General features: G+C 45.7%; 1 protein-coding gene across 1 annotated transcript in view; it reads right to left on the bottom strand.

Annotated features, from left to right (window-relative positions):
* The window catches only part of ITGA1 (integrin subunit alpha 1), a 203,102-nt gene extending 194,438 nt beyond the window's left edge, over nucleotides 1-8,664 (bottom strand). Inside the window, exon 1 of the mRNA XM_075541021.1 lies at nucleotides 8,530-8,664. Coding sequence (XP_075397136.1) covers nucleotides 8,530-8,590 — 61 coding nt within the window. The 5' untranslated portion in view covers nucleotides 8,591-8,664. The remainder of the gene's footprint in view (nucleotides 1-8,529) is intronic.
* Nucleotides 8,665-13,724: the final 5,060 nt, after the last annotated feature.

Raw genomic sequence — 13,724 nt, 5'->3', positions numbered from 1 at the left:
AAAGACTGAAAATATTCAAAGATTTCATTGTTTTTCGGATCCACAATCAATGCTCATAGAAGCAGCCATCAAAAAGATCGAAGGATACAGTGCATTGGGGACACATTGCACTGGTTAAATCTGCTACAGAAGATCTCTTTAAACTCTTGAAAAGCAAGGATGTTACCTTGAGGACCAGCCCAAAACTTAAGCCATGAACTTCTCAATTGCCTCATATGCATGTGAAAGTAGGACATTGAATAAGAAGGACTGAAGAAGAATTGATGCATTTGGATTAGGGTGCTCACAAAGAATATTGAAAGCATCATGGGTTAATTAAACAACAAACAGATCTGTCTTGGAAGAAGTACAGTCTGAATGCTCCTTAGAATCATGATGGCAAGACTTTATCTCACATACTTTGATCATGCTATCACAAGAGAGAGACCAGTCCATACAAAGGACATTATGCTTGGTAAAGTAGTTGGGAAGAGGAAAAGAGGGAGCCAATTGACAAGATGGATTGACACAGTGGTTGTAACAATGGGCTCAAACATAAAGACAATTGTGAGAGAAAAAAACTGTGGGGATGGTGCAGGACCACATGGCCTTTCATGCTGTTGTATTTCCGGGAGCTATGATTTGGAACACTAGACAGCACCTAGGAACAACAACAACAGGTGCTAGTCGAATAGATCCTACCCTCATGGCAAGTTGAAAAGACAGTAATTAGACAGTTAATTATGAACAAAGAAAGGATATTAAATAACTACAGGTCCAGTGGGGGTTAGGGCCCAGTATACTCCAGGAGGTTACTCAGAAATCACACTCATGGGGGAGCTTGAAGGATTGTAACCATGCAAGTAGGCACTTAGGCAAAGGCCCAGAGGAGACTTCAGAGCAACTGGCACAATGGGGGAGTTGAAAGAAACCCAGGAAGCTCAAGGACAGGAATATATTCCGCTCATTTACATCTCTCAAAACTTTACTGTGCTTGCTTTGAGGGAGACTACAACCCTCCAGGCAGATTCCTCTGCATAGGCCATCTACTCTGACTTCAGCACTGCAGCCAGAATTCCCAAATTGCTTTCATCTCAGGCTTCTTGGCCCAAAGTCATGTCACGCTATTTTGTATTTCATACAAGAGAGTAGAGTGTAGGTAAAGAAGAGCAATTTGATCTCCAATTCTGAGAAGTGTGTTTTGAGCATGAGCTGTTTTAGGAAGTCTTTTGTTAATATCATCCAAACTCAGGGAAATTTGAATCTCAGAGTTATTCTGAGCCATTATTTTCCATGCGTGTGAGAAGACCATTCAGATTCCAGAGAAGGCACAGGTGCAATGAGGCTTACAAAGACCAAGTGTGGGGCTAAGCTTAGTGTGACTGAACTCGCCTTCCTCATTTACAGAGAGCAACTGGCCATCAGGTTACTTCTGACCAGGCTACTGCTCACCTGCAGCCATGACACCGTGTTTAAGATTCCAATTCAGAGGTAAGGACGTGCCAGCTGTTCTTTTCCACCTTCCCATTAGAACAGTTTCCACCTTCCCATTAGAGCAGTTTCTGAGAGGCTTCTGCAGTTTCCAGGCTTTTTGTAGTTAATGTTTGGTGGGATGGATAAGAAAAACCTCAAGTTCAAAGTAAGATACGTGCTCTTCCTTGTTCCTACTCAACAGGTTTCAGAGGCATACAAAACGCATCAAGTTCTCATCCTGATGGGCATTTTGTTGGGTTCTTGATGAAGGAACAAGGCACATGGCAGGGGAGTATTCATAGACAGCAGGAGGATGAACTCATTTATCAAAAATAACTCGATGGCCTCATGAAAACGGGTGGAAGGAGGAGATCAGTAAGTTTAGCAGACACATTTCATTGCTATTACCCTTGCCTATTTACTAAAAATAAACAAGCAACACTGTGAATTATTGCTGCGTTTAGACACTAGGATAGGTGATTTTCACCTTCTTCCATAATTCCTGCCAATACATTGTCTGTCGTTGAAGGCCATTCATTGTTGTGGGTAAGTAGCTGACTTCCTTCCCATATTCAGCTATCTCCCTACTAGACGTCATTGTTAGTAGGAAATCTTGTGTGTGCAAAAAATATTAAAAAGACAGAGAAGTTGATTCTAGTTGTTCTATGAAAAAGAATCCTCAGTGCAAATGCTTTAATAAAAGCAAACAAGAAAACCCACTGCCGGAGAGTCAATTCCAATTCTTAAGGACCCTCCACAGTGTTTTGAAACCCTGGTGGTAAAGTGGGTGGAAGTTTGAGGTGGTAAAGTGGGTGGAAGTTTGAATCCTCAGGAGAAAGAGGAGGCTTTCTGCTCCTTTAAGGAGTTACAGTCTTAGAAACTCACAGAAACAGTTCTACTCTGTCCTATAAGGTCGCTATGAGCTGGAATTGACTCAACGGCAGTGTTTTTTGTTTGTTTGACAGCTTCATCTCTCCACAGAAGCTGGTGAGTTCGAACCATGCATAGTCACTACACCACTAGTACCCCTTCTTACTGCCATTGTGTCAGAGAAGAATTGACCCTGTGGGTTTTGAAAGTGTTACACTTTATGGACAAAAAGCCTCATCTTTCCCCCGAGGAGTGACTGGTAGTTTTGAACTGCTGACCTTGCAGTTAGCAACCCAACATATATTGCACGCCACCACCAGGGCTTCTTGGGGGAGTGGTAATCTTTCAGAGGCACTTTGCTAGCGGACAACGCTTTTCACATTGCGGGTTCAAGCCAGAGTAAACTCAAATGGAAGTTGAATTCAAGATTCAAAAGGGAGTTAGGGCCCTCACCGTAAACACCCGTCTTCCAGAAACCAACTGCTTTAGAATTTAAGCTCTGAATACACAGGGAAGCTAAAATGTTTCTGGGGAGAAGATACAATTTAACTTAGAGATCGTTCTATATTTATTGTCTTAATAACTAGAGATAGTGACCTTATTTGACTTATGACAAATATGGAAACAAAACAAAAAGCCAAACCTACTGCTATCGAGGTGGTTCGGACTCAAAGCACCCCTACGCAGCGTTTCCAAAGTTATAAATCTCTAAGGGAGCAGATACCTCCCTCTCTCTCGCAGCGAAGTGGCTGGCGGGTTTGAACTACTGACCCTGGGTTTAGCAATTCAACGCTTGCCTGACAGCTCCAGCCAGGCTACTTACGGCTAACTAATGTATGAGAAATATAGGATGGGATATCATCTAATCTGTTAGCATAACTAAATATCATGAAAACAGCACTGTTTCATTAATTATCAAAATCTTTTAGATAATTATGCTTAGCAGTCATTTACAGTAACTAAGCCACAAAACAAACTCACCGCCATTGGGTCGAGTTTGATTCACAGCAAACCCTGTCGGCTAGAGTAGAACTGCCCGCGGGGGTTTCTAAGGCTGTATGTCTTCATGGGAGCAGAGGGCCTCATCTTTGACCCCTGCCCCCCAGAAGCTGATGGATTTTAACTCCCCACCTTGTGATTGGCAGTCCAGCGTATGACCCAGTATACCAGCAGAACTCCTTTGGAGCAGGTAAGACGAGGGAAGTGGACTTGCATTTGAGCAACCTCTATGGTATTTTATTTCAATGCACGCAAATTGGGGTCAGAGATCTGAACTGAGCACCAACTCAAAAAAGAAAACAAAAACTCACAACGATCAAGTCCATTTCTACTCGTAGCACAAGGAAGAACTGCCCCTGTGGATTTCGGAGACTTACTCTCTATTCATCTTTCTCCCTCATAGCTACGAGTGGCTTTGAACTGCTGACCTTGCAATTAGTAGCCCAAGGCTAAACCAATAGGCACCGGGGCTCCAAATCTAACACAGGCTGACTCTACCATTACTCGTGGTGTGACTTGGGACAACTGAACTTAACTTCCTAGTACTTCAGTTGCCTCATCTCTACTGTACGAGGAGCGGTGACACACATCCAGGGTTTGCTTTTATTTTGACAATAAAAGCAAGACATTAGATAAGTCTGCTGCACAAGACCTCTCTAGAGTTTTGGAGCTCCAGGATGTTACTTTGAGGACTACGGTGCTCCTGACCCAAGCCAGGGTATTCCCATTGCCTCATGTGCTTGTGAAAGTTGGACAGTGAGTGAAGAAGATCAAAGCAGAATTGATACATTGGAATTATGGTTCTAGAGAAGAATACTGAAAATACTGTGGGCTGCTTAAAGGACAACCCCTTCTCTACTAGAAGTATGGCCACAGTGTTCCTTAGAGGCAAGGATGGCAAGGCTTTATCTTACAAACATTGGCCATATTGTCAGGAGGTATCAGTTCCTGGAGGACATCATGCTTAGTAATGGGGAGGAAGACCCTCAATTAGATGGATTGACACAGTGGCTGCAATGATGGGCTCTGACATAGGAAGAACTGTGAGCATGGCGCAGGACCAGGCAGTGTTTTGTTGTCGTTATTGTTGTTCTGTTATGCATAGGTTCTCAACCAACTGGATGGCACCTAACAGTGATTCTCTGTCATTATCTGTCTTGCCCTGGTCTGGGTGGCTAAAGCCTGTGATTAGGTCTGGCCAATGGAAAGACTGGGCAGGATCCCAGAGGGTAGGAGGAGGGCTTTTGTAGTTATAGGTGCCACGGAGTCTATTTTGACTCACGGTGACCCGATGTGCAAGGAACCCTCTTGTATCCAAGCAAGTCTTCTTCGTAGGGACCCTGTCCTCCAAAGTGGAATTGCCTGCAGGGTTTCAAACGCCGTGCGCTTTACAGAACCAGACTTCCACAGCTGTCTCCTGCAAACCTTCTTTCAGCAGCCAAGCAGCACACCCTGTACCACCAGGGCTCCTTTTAGGTAGAGATTGTTAGGTATCACGAAACTAACCCTGACTCATAGCAACCCTGTGTAGCTAACACTGCCTGGAGAAGGCATTTCTTTCTTCTGCTGTCTCCTGTCTGCAGTCTCTACCACAGGCACAGATCCTTTCCAAAGGCCCCTGCTCCACAGCTACAGTTTAAAGTCAGGTTAACATGGCTGTGCCCTCTGGCCTAGAAATAAACCACTGCCATCAAGTCGGTTCTGATTCATAGTGACCCTAACTACTCCTTAGGGGTTCTGAAAGCATCCTCGCCCCTTAGGGGACCAGAAAGTCTCATCATTCTCTCTGGGACGGGCTGGTGGGTTTGAACCGTCATCTGTGCAGTTAGCAGCCCAACACTTCGTTCTTAAGGACGGCGATGGCACTTTTGTTTTTAGTTCTTTCTTGCCACTCTTGCTCCTCCTCTGGGCCCCAGCTTCTTCAGTCAGCCCCTTCAACACCTCTGCAAGCAGTCCTTTGACTACCCCTTCTTCAATGAAATCCTTTAGGTATGCTGTCCGTTTGTGCTTGGGTGCTTGTTTGGCTAGGACTCTGACATGCATACATAACATTGAAGAATGTATTTGGACTTAAGGGAGATCATCTTCCTTCACAGATCGTTATGCTAAAGGCTTTTGGGAATCGGAATCCAATGGGAAGTTTATTGAGGTTGTGGTGATTTGTTGTATCTGTGATGCAAACTCAGCTTTTAAAACTGGAGTTTGTTTAGATGGTGGCGTGGGGGGAGGTGGGGACTCTGGGAAGGAAGGGTGGAGTTCACTTCTAGATGCAAAGAACGAGATCCTATCCCCAGTGGCAAAATGAGCCTGAGAGTTCGAGATTAAAAGATATGAGTGACTAGAATCGGCTATGCTTATGTTTATGGGTTGTGAAAGTCAAAATAATGTCTCTCAAAAACAGTCATATCCTGGTCCCTGGAACCTGTGAATATGTCACCCGACATGGCCCACAAGACTTGGCCAAAGCAAATCAACAAAAATCAAAACAATACAAAATGAATTGCCATCGAATAGATGCTGAATCATAATGACCCTATATGGTAGGGTAGGACTGCCCTTGTGAATTTCTGAGACTGTAACTCTTGCTGGGAGTAGAAAGCCCAATCTTTATTCCATGGACCTGCTGGAGGTTTTGAACTCTGGACCTTGTGGTTCGCAGCCTGATGTGTAACCATTAAAGACCTTGGTATGGGGAGATCATCTTGGATTACCTAGGCGGGGTCGGGCCTTATGTAATCACAAGGGCCCTTATAACAAGTAGGCAAGAGAAGCAGAATCACAGGTGTGAGGATAAAGCAGAGCCAGAGGAGCAAGCCATGCTGCTGATTTTGAAGGCAGTCAGCAGCCACAAACTAAGGAACACAGCCCGGAACAGGCAAGGGAGTAACCTTTCCCCTAGAGTTTTCCCAACACAAGGCTGAGGACACCTTCATTTCAGCCCAGTGAGGTTTCTGACATGGAGAACTGTAAAATAGTAAACATGTGCTATTTTAAGCCAGTAACTCTGGACAAATTTTTACAGCAGCAAAAGGACTCTGGTCAGTAGGAGATGGAAGATTGCTCAAGTAGGCCAGACCATGAGTGGTCAGTGGAGAATTTGGGATTGCATGGGAAAGGCTGCAAAAATTCACCAGAGAACTAGAACGATGTGCTATGATATCGTGGAAAGGACAGATGAGGAGGGAGCGTTTCCGACGGGGTTTCAGATGGGTGTGTACAGGTGCGTACGGAAGGTGGGCTCTACGAACTGATGAGACGTTTCCACATTTACGAGGGAACCAACAGAACAGGGTGACCGATAGGGAAAGCAGCATATTTCAGAACTCTTCCTTATGTCATAAAATGAGTCTTACTACAGTGCACATGAGGAACCTGTATATATGACCAGAGGAACCCTGGGGCCGAATGCGTTCAGAATAGGTTCTAACCCTAAGTCCAGTACTTCGAAACCACCGGCTCCTCTGAGGGAGAAAGATGGTGCTTTCTACTCCCATAAGGCTCTGAAACCCACAGAGGCAGGTTTACGCTGTTCTACAGTCACTATGAATTGGAATAGGCTCAAAGACAGTGAGCTGATATATGATTAAATATTATAATTTAGAAATATATCTACAATTTCTTTGATGTTCCTTCCTGCCTTCAGCAGGGTATTTTACCTTAACATTTATAGGAAACACACACTAGACAACACATGTTTCCTTTACAAATGAAAAACAAAGTAGTCAAACCTAAAAAAAAGAAACCTCAGTTAAGTGTCTATATAACTAATTAACTTTTCTCTCGTGTGTTGTTTCATGCTTACTTTTCTTTTTCCTCATTTCTACATTAGCAACTTCTTATTTGGCCAAATGAAAAAGTACAGGCTGTGTAATTAGTAAATTGTTCAGTTTGTACAAGAACAACAGCAAAGTCGAAAGAAACTCCAAAAGTCTGAGTCAGAGAAAACTCCTGGGTGAAATCTGTGTGCAGGGCAGAGGCAGTAGCTGGTGAGTGAGACGCCCCTCCCTGGCTGCAGGGCTGCTCTGAAGTTACCACTGTTTAGATTACTAGGCATTTCCTGGGTAGTGGAAAATATTTGGATAAAGAATCAGTAGCTCATTATTATACTTTTTAAGGAAATGGCATAAATAATCTAATACTTCACTGTTAAGTGATATCATGAAAGTTAGCAGTGCTTGGCCATCTATGGCAAGACTGAATTGGCTGCCTTGCCCCCCTTTTTAAGGGGAAAACGCTAAATTTGCTAGTTGTACTAAGCACTCCAACAGTAAAAAGCATTAGCCAGATGAGTATCTATGATCTGCCAAAGCCAACTTTTAATAGATACGTTAATAAGGTGATTTTCCTTCACAGAAAATTTCCAACAATTTACCTCTACCCATCCGACTTATTTCTTTCACCCTTTCAAGCGCCAAAAACCACCCCCACCCCCCATCAATCTGTAACTGGTAAAAAAAAAAAGATTATTAATCATTTAGAAAATCAGGAAAGACTCTAATTCAACTTGGAACATAACTGTACCTCAACTGTGTTTTGCAGGTCTCCCTCTTTAAAGTGTGTATTTACACGAACGTAACAATACCATGTTTTGCTTTAAATGGGGCACAGGGGAGTCTGCTCTGTGATCTTTGCGGAGTATACTTTCACTAGTCCCTTCTCGGTTCCCAAACCTTCCTCTTTCCGGACACGACATTAAAAAGCCATCATCGAGGGACAAGGGATACTCGCTTCGACTTGCGTCGCTCCCCTCAGGTAACAGAAAAGATTCTGAATATCCAGCCTGAAATGCCCACCTTCAGCATGAGCGTTTACCCCTACCCCGCCTGAGGGAGGAACTTTATACGAAAATCAAACGCCCTCTCGTCACTCCCACCCCATCCCCGCAAAATAGAAAGGAAAAAGAAAAAAAAAAGACCCATTCATCCAAGACCTAAATTAAAAGTACAAACACCAGTATAAACCGATTTTTAACTCGCAAAATCAAACGAATCCAGGCAGCCAGGAACGCGGTCAGCACCGCCTCCCTCCTGCCACAGGGGTGGACGCTTGGGACGCCCCGCGGCCGCCCCACCGAGCTGCCCGGCCGTGCTTTGGGGGCGCTGACCCCGCCACCCTACCTGGAGCGCCCAAGTGACTGGGGCGCCCCTGCCCGCTCCCCGCCGGGAGCCCTGCGCGCGGGGGCTGCTCGGGGGACAGCGGGGTGCTCACCGGTGAGGAGCCAGCAGCAGACGGCAGCGACTCCTGGGCTGGCGCGGCGCCGGGGAGCCATGGTCGCCTGTCCGGGAAGGAGGTTGCAGGAGGAGCCGGCGCCGAGCCGCGAACTCAGGTCGCGAGCGGAGGAGGAGTGGTGTCCTGTGCGGTGGCGGCGTCTGTGGTTTTCCTTTTTTGGACGAATGCCTCCAAGGCCGCTCCGCACTTCTCACATCCCAGCCCGCTTGCCACCCCGCCCGCCCCTTCGCGCGCGGCGTCTCCCAAACGCCGCTGGCAGCCGCCCAGCCGCGGTCCGAGACGCGGACAAACAGAGCCAGCGCAGGGTCCGGCCGGGTTTGGGCTAAAGTCCGCGGGCTGAATGGCCCGGCTTAAAGGGACATCGGCCTTTCATTGGGGGCGGGGGGTTCCCCTTCTTCAGCCAGCTCCCTAAGGTGTTGGGGAGGGCGAGAGGGCTGGGGCGCGGGGAGGTGTGGCCAAACCCGGGGCTTCGCCTTCGCACGCTTGGCTTCTCCGGGTTTGGACCTGGGCAAGTTTAGGGACTCCCGGGCCCTTTGCCGGATTCGCTGGCGCCGGAGCTGCCGGGAGGCCGGTGAGAGCGGTGAGCGGAACGGGCTCAGCCTGGGCTCGCCAGGGGACACTGAACTTCGCAGTGACAGGGTCTCCGCCTCAGAGGGCTGTCCTCAGCGCCCGACACGCCCCCGACTCGCTTAGGGCGGTGCTGAGTGGCACCTGGATGGGTGGTGGATAAACTTTTGTCGGGCGGGGGCTTGGAACGATTTTGGTAAAGGAGGGGGGCGTGTGTGCAAAGGAGAAATTAGCCTGGGGGAGATTTAAAGTAAGGGTAGAAAGACCCGCCAAGACAGAAGGAGGCGGGCAAGGAAGAGAGGAAAAACAGCCTCCTTATAAGTGGGATGTGTGTGGGATATTTTGTTTTAGATGCGTTAGAATGTTTGTACGCTGGGAATTTAACCCAATTAAAGATTCGGGGCACTGGTTGGCTTCTCCTTCCTACAGACGTTCATAGATAAGAGCGCCATAGCCGCCATCCTCCTCCGCCTTCCCAGAGGGACTGAGAGTTGAAATTTAGATTGGTGGTCAAAAGGCTAGGACTTGGTTCCTGTCCCTGGGAAACAGGAGTCATCGGGGTTTGGAAGACATTTTTGCCTGGTGACTTGTCACGCCTTCCCTGAGCCAAGAACCACGTGTAAATGTTAGCTGCGTAGAATACTTGCTATTTTCGAAGCAATTGTGCCCTCATGGTTTTGAAAATATCAAAGGGAGGGAAGGAATGGATGGATGGATTAGTTAGAGGTGATGGGGGAATCAATGGATTTCAATCCAATCCAAAGCAATTCAATTCAATGCAATCCAGTTAAATTCCCTGTGGGTAATTGATTGTCATTAACTGGCAGGGTAAGGTTAGATAGAAGGGTATCCTTTTCATTGCTCTTAGGTCCGACCAAGTCAATTCTCACTCACAGTGCACCCCTGAAAGAGATGCTGCCCATCCTCATGATTGTTCCTGTGCTTGACCTTACTGTTGCAGCCATTGTGTGAATCCATCTCCTAGAGGGCCTTCCTCTTTTTCACTGTCCCTCCGTTTTACCACGCATGCTGTCCTTCTCCAGAGAAAGGGCTCTCCTAAAAACATATCCCAAGTTAAGTGCGATGAAATCGGTTCTAAGGGAGAAAGCCTATGTGTCAAGAACCGGAGCACTGTGAAGTCCTGTGACATCGTCATACTTATCGCGCTGTCTGAGATGATCGTTGCAGCCGCTGTACCAATCCATCTCTTCGAGGGTCTTTCTTTTCCCTCGCTGACCCTCTAATTTACCAAGCATGATGGCCTTCTCCAGGAACTCGCCCCTCCTGGTAACGTATTCAAATACATGAGCCAGAGTCTGGCCATCCTTCCTTTTGTCTGTACATCTTCAAGCGATAATTTTGTTCATTCTTCTGGCAGCCCATATACACACTGAGTATTAAATATGCATTCAATATTCTTCACCAAACCCATAATTCAAATGCATCAACTGTTCCATCTTCGTTCATTGTCCAACTTTCACATGTATATGAGGTGATTAAAAATATATTAAATACCATGACGTGGGTCAGGCTCACCTTAGTCCCCTACGTGGCATCTTTGCTTCTTAACACTTTAAAGAGGACTTTACCCAGGGGGGTCACTAGTAGGTTCAAAGGGTTCAGAACCCATCCCTGAAACTGTGACACCAGGGTTCCCAGTGGCAAATGGTCTGACATGACATGGAGAAGACTTCCAAGAGATAATGACATCACTAGGGTTGGTGTTAGCTGTGATCTGACTTAGTACAACAACTCATCTTCCCACCCCAGCACCCATCAATCAAGGTGTGGAGTGGCTGGGGAGATGCAGGGAGCAACCAAGCTTGGGACAGCGTACAGCAGCACTTGGCCCTGGTGGGAAGAATAGTGTAAGATCCGTCCTCCATCCACTGGAGAAGGTTCACCCACTGACCCAAAGGATAGGAGTGTGAAAACGTGAGTGATCTTGCTGCGTGACTCTAAGCCTCCTGATGCCATTGCTTTTGCAGCAGAATGATCCCATGTAACACAGTGTTGAGTTTCTTGACACCTGCTTCTATGAATGTTGATTGTGAACCCAAATAAAATCAACTCCTAGGAAAGTTCAACATCTTCATTTATCATGATGTGGCTTCCTGGTCCAGTTGTGAGAATGTTGCTTTTCTTTACATTAAGGATATAATTCAAATTGTAGTCTGTAGTCTTTGATCTTCATCAGTTTGTCCTTTGAGTCCTCTTCACTCTCATCAAGCATTACCCCTTACCCAGAGTAATTGATCTGTGCTGTACTCAGGGTAAAGAGGGAGATGGGAGGGGCTGCAGGGAGCACTCAGTCTAGGGCCACCAGGGTAGCCACACTTGGTCCTGGGCTGGGGTTCTGGGCTGGGGTTGGGGGAGATGAACTAACATTATGTTATGTCAGAGTATGGTGGATTCAAAATTTAAATACACTGACATCGAGTCAATTCCAACTCATGGTGACCCTGGAAGATGAGGTAGAAGTACCCTTGTGGGTTTTGAGACTGTAACTTTTACAGAAATGTAAAGCTTCCTCTTTCTTCCTCAGAGTACCTGGTTGTTCAGAATTACTGACCTTGTGTTTAGCAGCCCAATGCATAAGTACTATCCCATCAGGGCTCTTTCATGGGCAATTACTAGACCTTAACTGCCAAACCACTGAAATTCTGGCCTAGCTAAGTTGACACAAAACCTATGACATGGTATAGACAACACAAGGGAATGAAAGAGAAGGGGTAGAAAGCCTCACAAGGATGATTGAATAAACTGACAAATGTGTGATACAAAAAGACTTTTCCCCAGCTTCTCTTCCCCAAATATGTCAGACCTAGGGCACTGCTGGCAACTAATGGTAAATGATTGTCAAAGTTATCTCCCTGAAGGCATCGGCCATCAGAAGCAAACAGTCCCTACTGCCTGTCCCGCCATGGGTGGGGCTCACTCCCTATTGTTAAGGATAGGAGATTGCTCTCCCTGGGAAGCTGAGAGTAAATCAAGTCTCCAGCTCAAGGACAATCAAGATTAGGCCACTATCATGAATCTAGGATCCACCCATCTTGTCACATGCATACCCTTACTCCCTCCTCTTCCTATAGTATGTGTAACCCTAGATTATCCCCCTCCCATCACTGTATTACCTGTAGTACAACCCCTTCCTGTGACGTATATCTTTACCTGTAATTAGGGGCCTTGCACGCCCCAAACATATAAGCTTTGGTTAGATATAAATCACCCTCTCTCCTGCCCTCCTCCTCCTGCATCCCTACGTGGACCCCCAAGAAGGGCTGAGGTGAGCATACCACCATGAAATGTGTCTGACTTCTTTATTTACTCTCTCTCCTATACTCTATGACTTTACTATAATTTTTATATGTCATAACTGTACAATTGGATTTACAGAACCCATGATAGTCTCAGGGGCTGGTTTCCCCTGACATATGGCACCGATCACATAGGGTCCGGTAGGAAAAGAATTCTTTTGAGTTATACCCCATGTAACAATTGTACGGTCCTACTGGACAGTAGAGTGAATCCTGGAAATTGTGTGAAGTGAGGGTCTGGTATGGGGATTAGCAAATAAGTAAGAATAAAAATAGTATATGTGTGTGTGTATTAAAAGACAATGGGGTAAGATGGAAGTAAACCCAAGACTTATGCTGTTACTGTCACACATATACTGAAAGAAAATGAATAAAACGATGCAAAGTTTTCTACAAGTGGTGAAAAGGCATGATCCATGGTTCCCAGAGAAAGGAACCTTAGATCTAGAAACTTGGGAGGAAATATATACAAACTAAAAGAAAGCATACCCTATGGGGAGAATATCCCCATGGAGACATGGTCTCTATGGGCTCAAGTTAAGATGATTTTAGAATCTTTGCAGGAGGAAGAGAAAGAGGATTATCAGTCCAGTGAGAAGTCTTGTGTGATCTATCCAAATCTAGAAGAGCAAGCTAAAATCTCTTTAAATGAATTAGGTGTGATGAGTTAGGTGTGATGAGTATGAATTAGGTGATGAAATTTTAGAAAAAAAAACTGAAGAAGCAGGGACTGATTGGTTATCTAAAGCCTCTGATTCTAAACCAACCTCATGGCCAAAGCCTCTATGCCTTTCGGGGCATTGCAGCCTCCCGAGGTTCAAAGGTGAGAAAGCACTACAGGAAGTGAATTCTAAGATCCAAAGTGAGGCTATTAAACAATGCCAGGAAGCTCCCTTTCTTTCAAAGGCAGAGAAAGCAAAGAAACAAAACCAGCAGAGTAGTGAGACGCCTATAAACTACCCCGACTTAAATTGGGTGAAAGGCAGGCAGAACAAGTAGCAGACCGATGAAGTGATTTTAGACAGAGCTGAGAAAACTAAGCCTGAATCAGAAGGCGATATTAGATTAGAATCATCCGTCCCATAACCAGAATATAGTGTAGAGAAGCCTAGGAATCACAAAACAATTAAGCAAGTCAGTGCTGGAGGGAGAGAGATTAGCTTCAAAGAAGTGCAAATTAAGAGAGCTAACACAGAAGAAGTTCGGGAAGTGCCGTTTCAAGATATACAGGTTAAGAAGACCAGAGCAGAAAATAGAAGCAAAGAGGCAAAGAATAGTAAAGCACCTTTA

This window comes from Tenrec ecaudatus, chromosome 2, assembly GCF_050624435.1.
Source record: "Tenrec ecaudatus isolate mTenEca1 chromosome 2, mTenEca1.hap1, whole genome shotgun sequence".
Lineage (NCBI taxonomy): Eukaryota > Metazoa > Chordata > Mammalia > Afrosoricida > Tenrecidae > Tenrec > Tenrec ecaudatus.
This window is presented reverse-complemented; position numbering and strand designations above follow the sequence as displayed.